This window comes from Pantherophis guttatus, chromosome 1 (assembly GCF_059756535.1).
Source record: "Pantherophis guttatus breed Tessera chromosome 1, ASM5975653v1, whole genome shotgun sequence".
Taxonomy (NCBI): Eukaryota; Metazoa; Chordata; class Lepidosauria; order Squamata; family Colubridae; genus Pantherophis; species Pantherophis guttatus.
Window position 1 is genome coordinate 235,826,086 of NC_142063.1, and position 16,492 is coordinate 235,842,577.

The following is a 16,492-nucleotide window of genomic DNA, read 5'->3' on the forward strand; positions in this document are numbered from 1 at the left end:
TGAAAAACCCATTTTTTCCCCTATGATAATGTTACAGAATCGCTGAGAGGCTCTCTTGCATTTCAGCAGACTGTGGAGATGATCTGTTTCCACTGAAGGGGATTTTCTCCGTTTCCTGCCTCTAAGTGTACTTAGCTGAATCATTACATGTTTATGTGAAACCAATCTTTTCTTCCTTCTGCCTCTCCCAAGGGATCTAAAGTCTTGTTCAATATGATTCTAAGGTTTGGGTCTTTGTTTACAACAGAGTTTCTTCCTCTCATCCCTGCACAGAAGGTTCTTCTGTTATGCAGGTTTGAGCATCATGTCACCAACTTATAGATATGTACCATCAGGATAGCTGCAACAACAACAAAAAAGGCTTCTAGATGCAGGTTTGTTACCGTTACTGGCTCTGCAGCACCCAGACATCCATTTACCTATTGTCAATTAATGATCTATTCACCTTTCATACAGCAGCAGAAAAACTCAAAGGAGAGTTTTCTTGCAACCAGGCAAACAAATGTAGATAAAATATGTGTAGAGAATTATGAGGAAAATTCATAGCTCAGATCATTGGGAGGTAAAACCTGTTGTCAGGCTCAAAGGATATTTAGCTGTTGGAAACTAAGATGGAGGAAATTAGGGTTAACATATAATGTGCTCTGTAAGCTCTAAACTCACAAGAATATGGATTCCATGGTTATAGTGCAATGAGTACCAATATATGTCTGGAAAAAAATGATAGTTTGTAGATATTCCAGATTTATTTTAAAAATGCATTGTACAGGTAGTCTTTGTTTAGTGATTGTCTTGGAGAGCAACTGTTTGCTGTTACAACAGTAATAAAAAAAGTAACTTGTGGCCAATCCTCATGTTTATGATCTTTGCAGCTCATATAATATAGCAATGGAAAGCGGAAGCAAGATCATCAGCATAGTCACGGTTTCATTTAGTGCCTGTTTTGCTTAATGACGGAGTTGCTGACAATTGTGCTCACTGAGGACTGCCTGCAGAGATTTTAGAAACAGAAGACCTCAAAGGTCTCAAACTGTTGGTTATAAATTAATATACTTTAAAAACAAAAATTGAAAGAAGCATGGCAGTTAAAAATATTAAGACTTTGCAGAGAATCAGATACAGAACACACATGGATGTACATGTACCGCATGTGAAAAACTACCGTTTTCTTTCTATCCCAAAATAACTATTTAATGCACGCAATTATATTAAAAAATACAAGGATGGGAGCAAATATCAATTAGTGAAATGACTAGAGTGATATAGGATGTTCAGCGGCTGAGTACTGATACTTGTAATTTAGGAATATCTAGAAAGAAACAGAACATATATGATGAGGTCTCTGCTAAAGGGCTACATAGATAACGCCATATTAATGCAGCACAAACAGGCTTGTAAAAGATACACTGAAAAAGAAGATCAAGAAATAGAAACAAGATTATTTCAAAACCCAGGAGAAATCATTGTTTCAAAAAGGTAAAGAGTTTATGAAATCGTAACATCTAATATTTTGGATTAAAATGATCCTATTTTAAAGGCTATCACAATGTAAAATCAGTTTCCAAAATTTCACATTATTACCGAATTTTCACATTGTATTTTGTGGGGTTGATCGCCCTTCATTAAATATTTCACCCTACTTTACTTATTTGTGGAAGTGACTCCCCATTTTCACAAGAGCAGGATTTCCATAAACAAAAGAATATAAATTGCCTTCAAAACATGAAAAATACTATTGTATTTTCATTTTACTGCCAACAATTCCTTGGATAAAAATAAAACAGCAAGAATTGCAGCTGTTCTTGAATTAGCTGGAGTTAAAGGTGAGCAAGGAGGCAGGCAGTTTTTGCTGACAACATCAGATTATTTAGGATAGATCTAAATTGGGGGTAGCAAGTATGCTTTGCATCCTGAGGCAAAAATATCTTAATCATACATACATTGATTGGATCTGAACTAGGAGTGACTGAAAAAGAAAAGGAAATTGTGGGTGGGAGATGTGGTATCTCCTGCCCACAAGATTAGCAAAGATGAACAGGAATTTATCACCACCATGTTGGAAATGTAATTTAGTGTCAGGATCTTTCTATCACATGTGTGGTTATGTAAGAAAGCCAGGGATTTTTGGCGCCAGATTAAGATATGGTTGGAGGAGATATTAGACCAAAGCATAGATCTGAAGCTAGAATTATTCCTATTAGGAATCACAAAAGAGAAATATAACAGCAGCAAGTCTGGTTTATGCGCAATACTGGAAAAAGGAAGAAACTCCCCCGGAAGAAGAAATAATAAAGAAAATCTTGACTTGTGCAGAAATGGACAAGCTGACACTAGAACTCAAAAATAAAGATGAGACAGAATACTATAAAATTTGAAACAAAGTGTACCAATGGCTGGAAAGGAGAAAAGGAGTTGGAACAAAAAAGAATTAGCTTGTAAAATGGATACTGGATAATATTTAAATATGTAAATGAGGACAAGGGATATTTATATAAGAACAAAATAGTAATGTATGTTAAATAGTAATTATATTTCTGTTAAAAATATGTATAGATATGACAAGACCTATATATATATATATATATATATATATATATATATATATATATATATATATATATATATATATATATAAAATATATATATATATAAAAGGAAATTGGAGTTGAGGTCTGGAAGTATATTATTAATCAATCTGAGGGTTCCCGTTTCATATAGATCTTAAGGAATCAAAAATTAAGCCACTGCTATAACAATGTCTTTGGACAAATGTAGTGTTACCAGCTTGGAATACCAGATGACTGGACATTAGAATTGTCTCGCAAAGAACAGTAGCATAAGATAACATTTCTCAGTTTAATTTCTGGAGGAGAAGTGGCTGAGTTTTTTTCCCTAGAGATATGGATAGAAGGATAGATGTGGATAAAGCTTGAGTATTATAGTCCAAGGAAAGGCTCCAAGAGTGACAGTATTAGCAATAGATACAGGTAGTCCTTGACTTACAAGTTCATTTAGTGACCATTCAAAGTTACAATAGTATTGAAAAAAGTGACCTATGACCATTTTACAGTTAGCATTGTAGCATCCTGATTGTCATGTGATCAAAATTCAGCTGCTTGGCAACTGGTTCATATTTATGACCACTGTTGTGTCCCGCGGTCCTTTTGTAATCTTCTGACAAGCAAAGTTAATGGGGAAATCAGATTTACTTAACAACTGGTTACTAACTTACCAACTGCAGTGACTCACTTAACAACTTTGGCAAGAAAATTCATAAAATAGGGCAAAATTCACTTAACAAATATCTCACTTAACAACAGAAATTTTGGACTCCATTGTGGTCATAAGTCGAAGACTACCTGTACTTATTGTCTGGAAAGGAAAGATTAGTAGCCTATAGAGAATACACCAACTCCATCGCCTGTGTGAATTATCAGATACTAGGTGTCATCGTGCTGGAACAATTAAGAGAACAATCCAAAGAAATTAACTTATATTGTATTATTAGGGAAACCTATGTACAGCTATTTATTAATTTGTTCAAAGAAAGAGAAAAAATGTTAAGAATGCCCACAATCATTATGGTGTCACAAGGTTTCATCACATCTTAAAAGGGATACTAGAAAGTTGAAAAAAAGCACAGGAATGGAAAAAAATATCCACAAAATTGAACAGGGATATTTTATTTCAAAGACTATAAATAAGATAAAAGGTGACAAATGTATACAACCAGATAAAACTGAAAGGTAGAGATACTTCTTCCTCCTTGTAGGAAGTGTTTCACTGGTGAAATTTAGGGAATGAAAATATATTTTCACCCAGCAGATATTTTCATACAAATAAACAAGATAGTAATACTGAATCCTATTTTACAATGATTTTACAGTATATACTTCCAATAATCAGATGATGCGAACAGCAAACTATTTTTGATGTTTCACTTTTCTAAAAACTCACATTTTTAAAATCTTTATGAAACCAAGTTATTTTGTCTTCTGCTTGGACTAGAACAAAGTCATATTTCAACAAATTCTGTATTTGTGGGCATTTTCAATTTTACTAGAGAGGATGCCTTGCTTTCCAACTATTTTTTATTCAGCCCAGCCTGGAGGAAAGCTGCTGAATGCAGTGTTGACGGCATGATGCTCTTGCTAGGTTTGCTGCTATATATAACAAACCTCACATGCTAGACTGATCTAGCACCATGGAGAAAAGAAGGCATTTCAGGCTTCTCAATCCATATGCTAATAGTTCAAAAATTAGTCTTTACTTGCAAATAATCACTCTGAAAGGTTCTTTTGTAAATGAATATATACCTACAAATACATGGGAGGATGGATCAGTAACTAGGAATTTTTGCAGCTTCTCTGTGAAGGAAAGTGAGGCAATTTGTTCATGAAAATCCTCAAAGAACAGGCAATAAACTCAGTGACTGTTAAGTGTGAAATGAGAACATGAACATTAATTGATGAGCATTCATCAGTCATTGATTGGTTTAAGTTAACCAATGACTGGCTAAAAATGCCCACTGCAAGCTTCAGAAGCCAAATACAATGCCAAAGGCATTTTTTTAAATCTGAAGATAGTAGGAAGAATAGATGGTGATGTGGCAGAACTCAAAATAATGATGTCTCTGTATTATCTCCTGTCGGCATGGGACATAAGCAGTGAGAGGTGCAATTTCAAACTTACCGGCATCCATAAATGAGAAATCCTGAAATGAAAAAGCCTTGGTCTGGCAAATGGGAAAACATAATTGTGATTTTCAAAAGCTTATGTATCATTGGTTTAATAGCAACGGAATGCAAACACAAAGACACACACACACACACACAAATCTTTTCACCAGGGGAAAAATGAATACAGTTTTTCCCCTAATCACCAATTTTCAGATGTTTTGATTTTCTGTTAACCATTGTTCCATTGTTTTAAAAAGCTCTCAAAACATTGGAATTCTTCAACTTACGTCAGGTTTGCACGTCCTCTTGATCATAATGGTTTCAGAATGGAGCCATTCTTATCTGAAAATATTGACTGAAAAAAGCTGTGTGAAAATACAATAGAAATAACCAACTGATAATGAGAAGCTGTTTGCCGTTAACTGTACATCTTCTTGACATAATTTAAGAAAATAGAGGAATTATTGTTAACCAAAGCTGCACCCAGCTCACACTCTTACAGTATATACTTATGCTTTTTTTATAAATAATCATTGACTTATGACCAGTTATTTAATAACTATTCAGAGTTATAACAGTCTCAGAAAGCGCCATAATAAAATGTCCTGTCCCTCCTGCAGTCACATGAATGCATTTTGGGTGCTTGGCAAGCAGCTGGTATTTATGAGTAACTGCATGTCCCACAATTATGTGACTATGATTTGCTATGGGTTTTTTTGCCAGTTTCCAGCATTTTTTGCTAGCTTCTGGCAACCTCCCCCCCCCGCCCCCATTATTCAGAAGTATGGATTCAGATTTACAATCATGCCATTTGTTTAATAACCAACCATAAAAATTGCCTCAAAATTGAGTCCAGGCACATAGGTGCCTCGTCTTATGACTGTTAAAATTTACAACCAAAATTCTGGTCTCAATTGCATTTGTAAGTCAACTGTATGCAAGCTGTATGCAGAAGTAAGACCACCATGTTTAATCAGGCTTAACAGAATTACAGTACACAGAACTTCCTATCAGATAAATGAATATAAGGCTACATATATTATGAACAGGCTGAAAATAACTGGCCTATTCCTTCCCCTTTTCCTTTAATTCCTTCCCCTCTTTTTTCTATTCAAGAATTATGGAGAGCAAATAAATTAAAAACAGTGGAGATAACCAGTGTAAATGAACATTATAGTTTTTTCTACTCTTTTAATATGATATAAAGCACTACTATGATAATTGTGTAAAGTAATAAGGGCAGTATTTCTTTTGACACATCTAAATAGGTATTCTAAGATCTAATTAATTTTAGGAAGCACTTGTAATTTAAATAATCAAACTAATTTGCTAGAAAAACAAAAGATTCAATTAAAAACAACCATTAATAGTACATTTACAGGCCTTATTTCATTTTTAAAAATTCAGCTGGCTCTTTCTCCATCTCATCATGCTAACAATTACATAACATAAAACATTATTTATTAGATGTGTGGGTTGAGTACAGATTTTATGAAGAGTTTAGAGAATTCTTAAACATTAATTGCTCTTATCATTTTCTAAACACAAGCATCTTTGCCTACATAAATTATTTTTCTTAATCGCCAGGTAGGCTATTTTTTTCTGTGTATCTACTACCGATAGTTTTGCTACATAAATTGGTGATTATATTTTATTACATGGAAAACATTTTATTGAAATGTAAATTGTGACCTTTCATAATGAGGTATCTGGAGTATATTTAAAATTTTACAAAAAAACTTCTCACATAGCTTAAATTACATTTGCATACATATTCAAGTGCAATGCTATGCAACTACCTATTGGGTAGTTTAACTATTAACTCTACTGCAAAGTACTTTAATAAGGGTCTCTTACACATTTAATTTTGTGCTATAGCAGGAACTATTTGACCGCTAGGTTGTATGTTCACCTTGCAGAACAATTCTTGTAAATCCACATATGATATACATACATGGATACAGAATAATATACAGCAAATTACCAGAATATGAAGAAAAAAAAACTTTAACTGCTGATAATACTTATTTTACAAAAATAATAATTATTTTGCAATAAAAAGCTAGTTTGATGTAGGGCAGGGGTCCTCAAACATTTTAAACAGGGCTAATTCACAGTCCCTCAGACTGTTGGGGGGCTGGACCTGCTGGGTGGCTAGTTGGTCATGTGACTGTGTGGGAGTGGCTAGTTGGTCATGTGACTGGTGGGCGTGGCTAGGTGGTCATGTGACTGGGTGGGCATGGCTATGTGGTCATGTGACTGGGTGGGTGTGGCCAATTTAGCAGTCCATTAAACAATACACACAAATTAAACTTTAATTTGTTATGCTCCTGGGGGTGAAAAGATTAGTGAAGGGATGTGACTGTCTTGGGGGATGTGGGCAGGGCAGCCTCATGGTCCCATGTGGGCTGGATTAATGGCTTTGGCGGGCTGTATCTGGCCCACACTTTGAGGACCCCTGCTGTAGGGCATGGGTGTCAAACTGGTGGCCTGTGGGCCGGATGCGTTGTGCACTGACCACACCCACCCCAGCTCCGTGAAGGGAAAAAACATCGTGAAATGTCACATGATGGCAATATGATGTGGTGAGTTTGACACCTGTGGTCTAGGGGTTTAAAGCACCAAGCTACAAAGCAGGAGCAGATGAGTTCATGTCATGCGTTAGTGTTAGCCATGAAAACCAGCTGGGTCACTTTGAGCCAGTTACTCTAACTCAGCCCAACCCAACTCACAAGGTCGTTATTTGTAGAAAAATAGGAAGAGGGAGGTGTGTTGGATATGTACATCACTTTGAGTATTTAAAAAAAAACAATAAAGATAGGATATAAACAAATAAATATTTATTTTAAATACCAATGTAAGTTAAAGGGAACACAGACAAAACAGAATGAGTATGTATAATTATTAGCAATTGTATGCACTCTATAGCATGCAATAAAACAAATCCTGTTGCTATGAAAATTTTCTTTAATGAGAATTCATGAAATAGCACATTTGATGGACTGAAAATACTTCAATATGATTTGTCTTTCCTTTTATAAATGGTATAGTCTTTTGTTTAAGCTTAAACTAAGTTGTATAAAGTGTATTATACAAAGTTCAGATCTGAGAAGCACTTGATCCTCCACATGTGCCTGAAGTGCAGCCATTAATTACCTCAGTCAATATCTTCTAATAACAATTTTGCAATAAGGTAAAGGGCCCAAAGTTGTCCACTATGAATTATAATGATTTATAACAAGAGATACCTGGTGCCTTCACGATATTTTGAATGACAACTTTCTCTGACAACTGGAGGAGGAACTTCAGTTTGCTTGCCATCTGGTTTTATATCTCAAAAGGAGAGAAAAAAATACTTTAAATTTCTAGGCAGCTTCAATCCTTTTAGATATAGTAACTACAATAGAAATGTGAAAATTGGCTGTGTCATTGTCTATGGTTTTTTTTTCTTCCCATGATGCTATTTAAACAAGCTTCATTCAACCATGAATTATCTAACAATATCTGATTTGAACTATTACCAAATAAATCAGACCAACATTTTAGAAAACGGGCAAACAGCATCCTGGAAGCTGATTTTCATTTCTACTAGCCCCTAGAAAGTTTTGCATCAGATATTTCAGTTGAGCTTCATTTTTAACAAATACAGGGAATATTATTTACGTTCTATGTACATATTTAATCTTTTTTAGACTATTTTTTGGACTGCCAGTCAAGATTTTTAAAACCTTAAATTCTCAGTCCCACCACATAATCTTGAACAAGCCAATTGCATATATTCTATAGTACCGTAGAATACAACTTTTATTTTATTTAACTACTATGGAAGTGTGAGAAAAGATGCACTCTTTAGCATCCAGAAGCTACCTACTTGGTTAGATTAGTTACACCAGAAAAAAACTGAAGCCTTTTAACACAGTATTTGGATTATATGGCAAAATAGAAAGCTCAGACAGGACTTGCTTTTTCAACAAGAACAGTAACAAACATCCTGATATTTATCAGTTTTCATCCTGATAATTTTTCACTTAGGAAACAGCTGCCTTCCTACATACACATTTAGGCAAACTATTGATCAAGCACTGACAGATCTCTTCCTCCACTTTTTTTTCTGGGTGATAATCTGTTTCCTCATTTCCCTTACCTGGTGAAGGGAATTAAAAGAACTGTGAAATTTAGAGCCTAGGGAAATATTGAGGTTTATTGAAGTTTATTGAGGATAAAAAAATTATCCAATTCAATGCTTTGAAAAGTTGATAACTATACTTAGCTTTGTGGGATTTTATTTTGCTTTTTACTAGGACACCAAAGTTAATTAACTAGGCTAGATGGAAATAGTGACTCAAGCGGGCAGATTTAGGGTAAGAATTAAAGGGATGCTTCGGAACATATATTCAATCAACTATGACTGGTATCAAAACAAGAGCCCAAGTTCTTTAATTAAAAAAAAAAAAAGATTTTTCCCCACAGTACTTTTTCAGCAGCCTAATTTAGGAGAAAATGTGTGTTAGTTGTTGCTACAGTATTTTAGGCCAGTTGGGACCTAGAAAAGTTGAACATCTGCTGGCAATTGTTTATAAATCTATAGACCTAAACTAGACTCGAGGTATTGCAGTTTTATTAAAACAGAGCAATCCAAGGTTTACAAATAACACATAATCCAAGCTGAGATTTCAATGTAAAGATTTCAGATTAGTAGAGCTCTTAACTACTATTCTCCAATATGTTATCAGTACAATAGTGAGTTTTACTTTCCTTTCTGTGGGAGACATTACTGGTAGGAAATTAAGTTAAATTAGTTTTGTTTTCTACAAAGAGGTCTGCAATATTTCCCATTTCCCACTAGAGAAAATTCTCTAATTTTGACTCTAACTTTCTTTTGGTGCTGAAGACTTTTTTATTCTTACAAAAACTTCTATAATACTGATTGACATTTAACAATTACAATTAAGTTTTATTTTGGTTACTATGGAAAGAGATGGAAGATCTAGAAGCATTAATTCTTCTTAATAGTGAAGTGTTACCTGTAGAGAATGTTTAGAATTAAAATTATCTAGGAAAGGCAAATTAAATTACATTATTGGGATACCATGACATCAACTGTATTGGATAGGCTGGATGCTTCATGTTGCATAACTAGCCTAAATTGTTTTGGCAAGAAAATCTGCTAGGGACAGTAGCCCACCATAGTTTCCTCTGCATATCTCTCCTAGTAAGGTAAAGGTAAAGGTTCCCCTTGCACATATGTGCTAGTCGTTCCTGACTCTAGGGGGCAGTGCTCATCTCCGTTTCAAAGCCTAAGAACCAGCGCTGTCCAAAGAAGTCTCCATGGTCATGTGCCAGCATGACTAAACGCCAAAGGTGCACAGAACGCTGTTACCTTCCCACCAAATGTGGTCCCTATTTTTCTACTTGCATTTTTTACGTGCTTTTGAACTGGTAGGTTGGCAGAAGCTGGGACAAGTAATGGGAGCTCACCCCGTTATGCGGCACTAGGGATTCAAATCGCTGAACTGCCAACCTTTCAATCGACAAGCTCAGCATCTTAGCCACTGAGCCACCGCGTCCCTACATCTCTCCTAGTAGCTACCTATATAAACCTGTTTCAGTTCAAATGGAATGAAAGCTGATCAGGCCAACTTTAATCCAAGAAGACACAATGTTAAGCATAAATGGTCCTTTTCAACAGGACAAAATTTCCACAAGAGAACATTCCAAGAAATAAAGATCACCCTTTCATATGCTGTAGAATTCTCATATTTCTGTTTCAAAGGCTCTTTAAACCTGACATTAAAATGGAACTGATTACAATCTCGTTTTTGGACAAAATTTAGATATCATTTACAAGCACAGTTCTACAATGGAAATAAATCCAAATTTCAGATAAATTGTGATTTAAAAAAAAAATCAAGGAAGATTTAAAAAGCTATTCTGATAGGTTAGATCAGTGGTTCCCAACGCCCATGCCCCACAGGGGGGCAATTTGATTTTTAATGGGCACAATTTGAACCTTGTTTAAACCTAGTTAATGGCATTTTAGGCTTCCTCTGTGTGAGTAGAGTTCACTTTTTGAGTAAAGTAAGAATTACATATCACGGGAGGGGAGGCCTCAGGATTTTAGAGATGCTTAGGTGGGGCATGCCCAAAAAAAGGTTGGGAACTACTGGGTTAGATTAATTAGATTAGATTAGATTAGATTAGAATTCTTTATTGGCCAAGAGTGATTGGACACACAAGGAATTTGTCTTGGTGCATACACTCTCAGTGTATACAAAAGATGGAAAGAATAAATGAATTTCACTCTATTCCAATGATGCCAAAAATTCTGGTCATTGTACTGAAAACTCTATGACTTAGAAACAATTGCTGGGAAGATGTATGAAATTGAGAATTTTATGAAATAAGCTATTTAGAGAAGGACTCAGTGGAACTTTACTATATCTATGTCTAAATGACATAACCAAAAAGATAGGTTCTGAAGCAAGTGTTCGGATTTGGAGATAGTTCCTAAAATCTTGAAATGATGTTCTTTGATACACTGCAGAGCAATTAGCAGTCAGTGTCCATCTGTTTATGTTCATTTGTTACAGGAGATGGTTCATTCAAAGTAAAGTTTGGAAGCCACATTCAAATGAAATATAAATCTATTAGTCACTTTGCATCTCTCCTCATTATATCTTTCTATGGAAAAAAATGAAACAATATACAGTAATTCTTTTAGTGGATATGTTTGCCAGGCATGCCTTTCTGCATTAACAGACATCAAAGATCACTGAATCACACAGCTTCTCAATACTTTTGAGAAAATTTTTGTAAAAATTGCCTTGACTAGCTACATATTCAGTCTTCCTCTCACCAGGATTTGAGATTTGACAACATACATGGAACACCCTAATATTTGCCAGCTAGCTAATTTATTATAACCTTGCTATGGTTTCAGTTAAGGATTCAGAGTAACTAATATTAATTAAGCACAGAACTATTTTTGCCTACTTCCTGCCCTAAGGTTATCTGAATGTATAATGCTGTCAAAGGATAACATTCGATTTCATTGGGTAAGCTTGTCATTCAAATATGCTGACAGAATAAAATTAAGACCTATAGCTGTGATGCAGGCACCATTCTAGTTGAATTATAAAAGATTAAAGAACCCTCATGAGAGCCATACCAGAGGTCCAGCGCAAAAAACTGATTATGTATTTAAAGCACAGGAAGTAGCAAGGTGTGTAACCTCTGTGACATGCTAATTTATTAAACAAATCTTAAAGCTTCACTACTGAGAGTGTTTGGTAGCAACAGGAATCAAGCAATCTGTAACTCACAGATTTTTTTGGGTTTTGTTGCACAGCCCCACTTGGGATCTCTGAACTGCACTTAAACTCAATGATTATGGCTAGTTTGAGACTGGGCATGAAGAGTTACTGTGAATAAAATATTCCTCTCCCTCCCAATGGCTCCACTGCAAATCCCTTAGCCCATCATTTCTGTTCTACAAATGCATGCCCCAGGGCAGAGGCCAATAATACTTGGGAAAAAAAGCCTGGGGCAAAAGAGAGCCAATGGAGTATGAATTTACATCCGTCCAGAAAGCAGCTCAGGGACAACCAATCCGTGATAAACAAAGGTCGTTTTGGCAGGAGTGCTGGATGCTGGAAAGTGACAAACCATCGCCTGAAATCACACCAGGCCTTCTGGGATTGTTCAGAGACAACAGGTGTCTTAACCATTCCAGCATATGCCTATCCATACAAGACAGGCTAAGAGACCTGGTGCTTGAAAACATCTAATAGATTAGGGAACAAATACAGGCGAGTCCTTGACAGTTTGGTTAGTGACGGTTCAAAGTTACAACGGCACTGAAAAATGCGACTTATGACTGTTTTTCAGAGTTACAACCTTTGCGGCATCCCCACGATCACGGGATCAAAATTCAGATGCAAGGCAACTCGATCATAGTTATGACTTTTGCCACCCCCTTTTGCAACCTTCTCAAAATCAATAGGGAAACCCCATTCACTTAACCACCAGGCTACTCATTTATGAACCGCAGGAATTCACTTAACAACTGTGGCAAACCGTACAACGGGGCAAAGCTCACTTAACAAATGAGATTTTGGGCTCCGCCGTGTGGTCGTAACTCGAGGACTGCCTGTACATTAAACAGAAAAGGTGTCGCCGTTTGGAGGAAACTTCCGCGCAAGGAATTAAAACGTAAAAGAAACCTACGGTGAGTCAACGTGGTTTTTGCGCAGCGGGGTAACTGCGGTTGTTGTGGGGTTTTGTTTTTTTTTTGTCCCTACGGGGGCTGCTTATAAGGTCTCTGGCAGAGAAAAGGGGAAAGATGCCTGGGGCAGAAAAGATGGTCGTATCTTTGCAACAAGTGGAGAGGGCCTTTAAAAAAAAAAAAGAAAAGAAAGAAAAAGGCGGCCGCTACTTTTTTTTTTCCCCCTTCCCCCTCCCTCAGGGAGCCTCCCTTCGAATTCTGAGCGGGTCGCATTGTGACGCCTGAATGGTTGCCGCCAGTGCGGCTCCCGCCCGGCTCGGCTCGGCTCCCGCGCGGGCTCGGCGCAGTCAAGGCGCCGCAAACAAACAAAAAAATGGGGTTCCGCAAAACGGGAGGCGCGTGCACGCTCGCCTTCCTGCTGAACTTGTTGTTGAACCTGCTACTAGCCGAAGACGAGCCCGACATCGGCTTTAACGACTCGCTGTCTCTCGAAGCGGCTTTAGCCGAGCCTATCGTGAGGCTGGTGGACTCGGGTGAGGGACTCGGGGCGGTGCAAAAGGGAGAAAAAGAGAGAGCGAGCGAGCGAGCGCGCGGTTTACCGACGCCCAGCCTTTCTGAGGTTTCCCGAAAAAAATAGGGAGGAGTCGAGAAGCACGCTTGCCCCTTGGTTTAAGAAGGGGGTGGCGGCGGCGGCTGGATATCATGGAAACACAGAACAGCTAGGAAAAAAAAAACCCTGCATATATTAATATATGTTCCTGGTGTTGATATTCTCGCAATGTGTGCTTCATAACTGTGTAGAATAAATGCAGTGTTGGATTTGGAAAATTAACATTAAAACAGGTCCCATAGAAAGATATACACTCTACTTCTTAGAAGCAGTTTTACCTTTTAAAAGGTCAAGTCATCATTTAAAATTTAAACAAAGAATATACACGGAAATATATGTCCTTGGGTAACTTAAATTGAGGCAGAGTCCAGTGTGTTTAACATTATTTTTTTTTTGGGGGGGGGGGTTGCTGGACCAACTATTAGCATTTCAGGTGAACTGCACTAAAGAATTTAGGAAATACATTTTACCCCAATTAGGTAACTACATCTTACCAGCTTGTGGTAATTCATCCTTTTTGTAGGTGAAAATTTGACTGAACCTAAAGAAGTAGAATTCGGAGAATGCACTGTTACGTGTGGTAAGCATATATATAAATAATGCTAAGGGTAGTTTTTTTTATTGTTTTAAGTTGCGTTTCCTTATTTACTTCATGGTGATTTTCAATAATTGTTAGATATAATTTACAAAAACAATCCAGTTGATTGTCATTAGAAATTTAGGTCAGATCTGTTGTTAATTTCACAGCCTGTAAGCTGCTTTTAAAAAGCCAGTTCCTTTTCTTTATTGGCTATGAGCTGCTTTCACCAAAGTAACAATTTCCCTCTATTTGTGAACATCTGTGAGATGTTCAGAAGCTGAAAGACCTTCTGATGCATCATCTCACAGATGTCTTCCCACTTACAATATTGCCAGCTCTATTAGCACAAATCACTTCTCCGTTGTAGCCTATTCAGCACTTATACAATTTATTAGTTGTGTTATGGGAAGTTCTGGCCTCAGAAGGAGTGGTGGGTTTTTAGAAGTAGAGCACTCATTGTCTAGTAACAGATGTCTGGCTTCATGCAGAGAAGAGCAAATCGGATAGGTGTTTCTCCCAGTGTGTTTATTTCTCAGGTAGCCGAGATAGAAAACAACCTGCCTTGTTTGTTGTTAGATTTCTGCAGTAAAACAGGAAATATCCACTTTCCAATGCAGCATTTCTTGTTAGTATCCTGTTTCCCCTAAAATAAGGCATCCCCTGATAATAAGCCCAATCGGACTTTTGAGCACATGCTCTAAAATAAGCCCATCCTGAAAGTAAGCCCTCCCCAAAAATAAGCCCTCCCCAAAAATATTTAAACATATGCGCAGCCAGTCCCCGCCATTTCCTCTGGTTAGGGTTAGGAAGACAGAGCTGGAAATCAGGTAAGATGGCAAGAGGAGCCCCATCTTGCTCCATGCGCCCCAAAGTAATAAGACATCCCCGAAAATAAGGCCAAGCACTTATTTTGGGGTTCAAAAAAATATAAGGGACTAATTTTCGGGAAAACATGGTAATACTAATATTTAAATCGTATATATGTGTGTATACACCTTAAAATCATACCTGCCACCCAGTTGGTATCTATTTTATAGTCAAATGATCTATATTCTTTCTGTATCCAAATAATTCAACAGGTCTTTATTCTGATCCACCTATTATCCCAGTTCTTTTCATTATACAATGCTTAGGTTTTCAGCAATTACAATAGGATTATTAACAGTAATTCTAAGCTGTAACACATCCTCATTTAGAGTTTTTCCCCTCCCCCAGCTCAATCAATAATTTATCTGGGTTGTCTTTTATTTCACCAAAAAATATTTTATGGTCCTAGCTTTATGTAGCTATAACCTGCTGCTACAAACATTGTAATGACTTCTGCCTTTTATTTAAGGATTCTTTCTTTTTTGTTTTGAATCACTGGTGACTTCTGGTGACTTCCTAAACAGTTTTCTTGACAAGGTTTTTCGGAAGTGGTTTGACATTGCCTCCTTCCTAGGGTTGAGAGTGACCTAGCTGGCTTGGTGCCTAAGGTGGAACTAGAATTCATGGTCTTTTGGTTTCTAGGTGCCTTTAATCACTACACTAAATTGGCTCTCTAGAGACTCTGCAGTCAAATTAATATATATCATCTTTGATGGCAAGATTACCAAGTGGGTAACCTGCTATCTTTTTTTCTGTTTCTTCCCATGTTGCAAAAACCTACATATTCCTGCCTAGAAGTGGCCTTTTTTCTATGGAAGAAAGTTTCCTGTTCTTTTCAAGTTGCTATTTCTAGAAGCTCTTGATATTTCATTCTAATCCACTTAAGAACTATTTTTTTTCCTTTCTCCTTTCCTTGATCTTCAGAAATCAGTTGTGAAATACATACCTATGATCCAAAGAGTTCTATTTAAAATTATGTAATCATTTGACTGTATTTTCTTCAGATGGATTCTGAATGCTTCCATTGTACTTAGAAATCATCCAGTCACTTGACTAGTTTCCATAGAGATTGTATTTGTTGTGAATAGACATATATGTTTATGGAATGGGAGTATAGGTGTGGATTGGGAGTATATGGGATTGTATAGTTAGCAAATACTCCAACAGCCAGAATTACTTAAATATATTGAATTTAGCAGAATGAATGTCAGAATAACCTTGACAGTTATAGACCCTGGATTATAATTTGGATGATAATAGCACAAGAGCAAGGATGGGATACCACAGTATGTTCTCTATCTAAAAAGGCCTTAGGAAGTGAATGGAGACCATTATCTCTCCCATCCCATCTATACTTTCCAAGGACTAGAAGAATTCTGTTTCCTAATGTGATTTGATTGCTTATTTGTTCCCTATGACTATCATTAAGTGTTGTAAGTGTTGTACCTTATGATTCTTGATGAATGCATCTTTTCTTTTATGTACATCAAGAGTGTATGCACCAAGACAAATTCCTTGTGTGTCCAATCACA

The 16,492-nt window shown here is 36.6% G+C and overlaps 1 protein-coding gene and 1 long non-coding RNA gene across 2 annotated transcripts in view; one reads left to right on the forward strand and one right to left on the reverse strand.

Annotated features, from left to right (window-relative positions):
- Nucleotides 1–4,965: 4,965 nt before the first annotated feature.
- Nucleotides 4,966–13,266, reverse strand: LOC117660893 (uncharacterized). The gene is made up of 3 exons (XR_015731381.1): nt 12,906–13,266; nt 7,928–8,012; nt 4,966–5,044 (listed from the first exon to the last, which is right to left on the reverse strand). It is a non-coding gene; the product is annotated as an uncharacterized LOC117660893 (long non-coding RNA).
- SPACA1 (sperm acrosome associated 1) overlaps nt 12,953–16,492 on the forward strand; it is a 29,767-nt gene continuing 26,227 nt past the window's right edge. The window contains exons 1-2 of the mRNA XM_034408954.3: nt 12,953–13,436; nt 14,037–14,093. Of these exons, the coding sequence (XP_034264845.1) occupies nt 13,277–13,436; nt 14,037–14,093 (217 nt within the window). The 5' untranslated portion in view covers nt 12,953–13,276. The remainder of the gene's footprint in view (nt 13,437–14,036; nt 14,094–16,492) is intronic.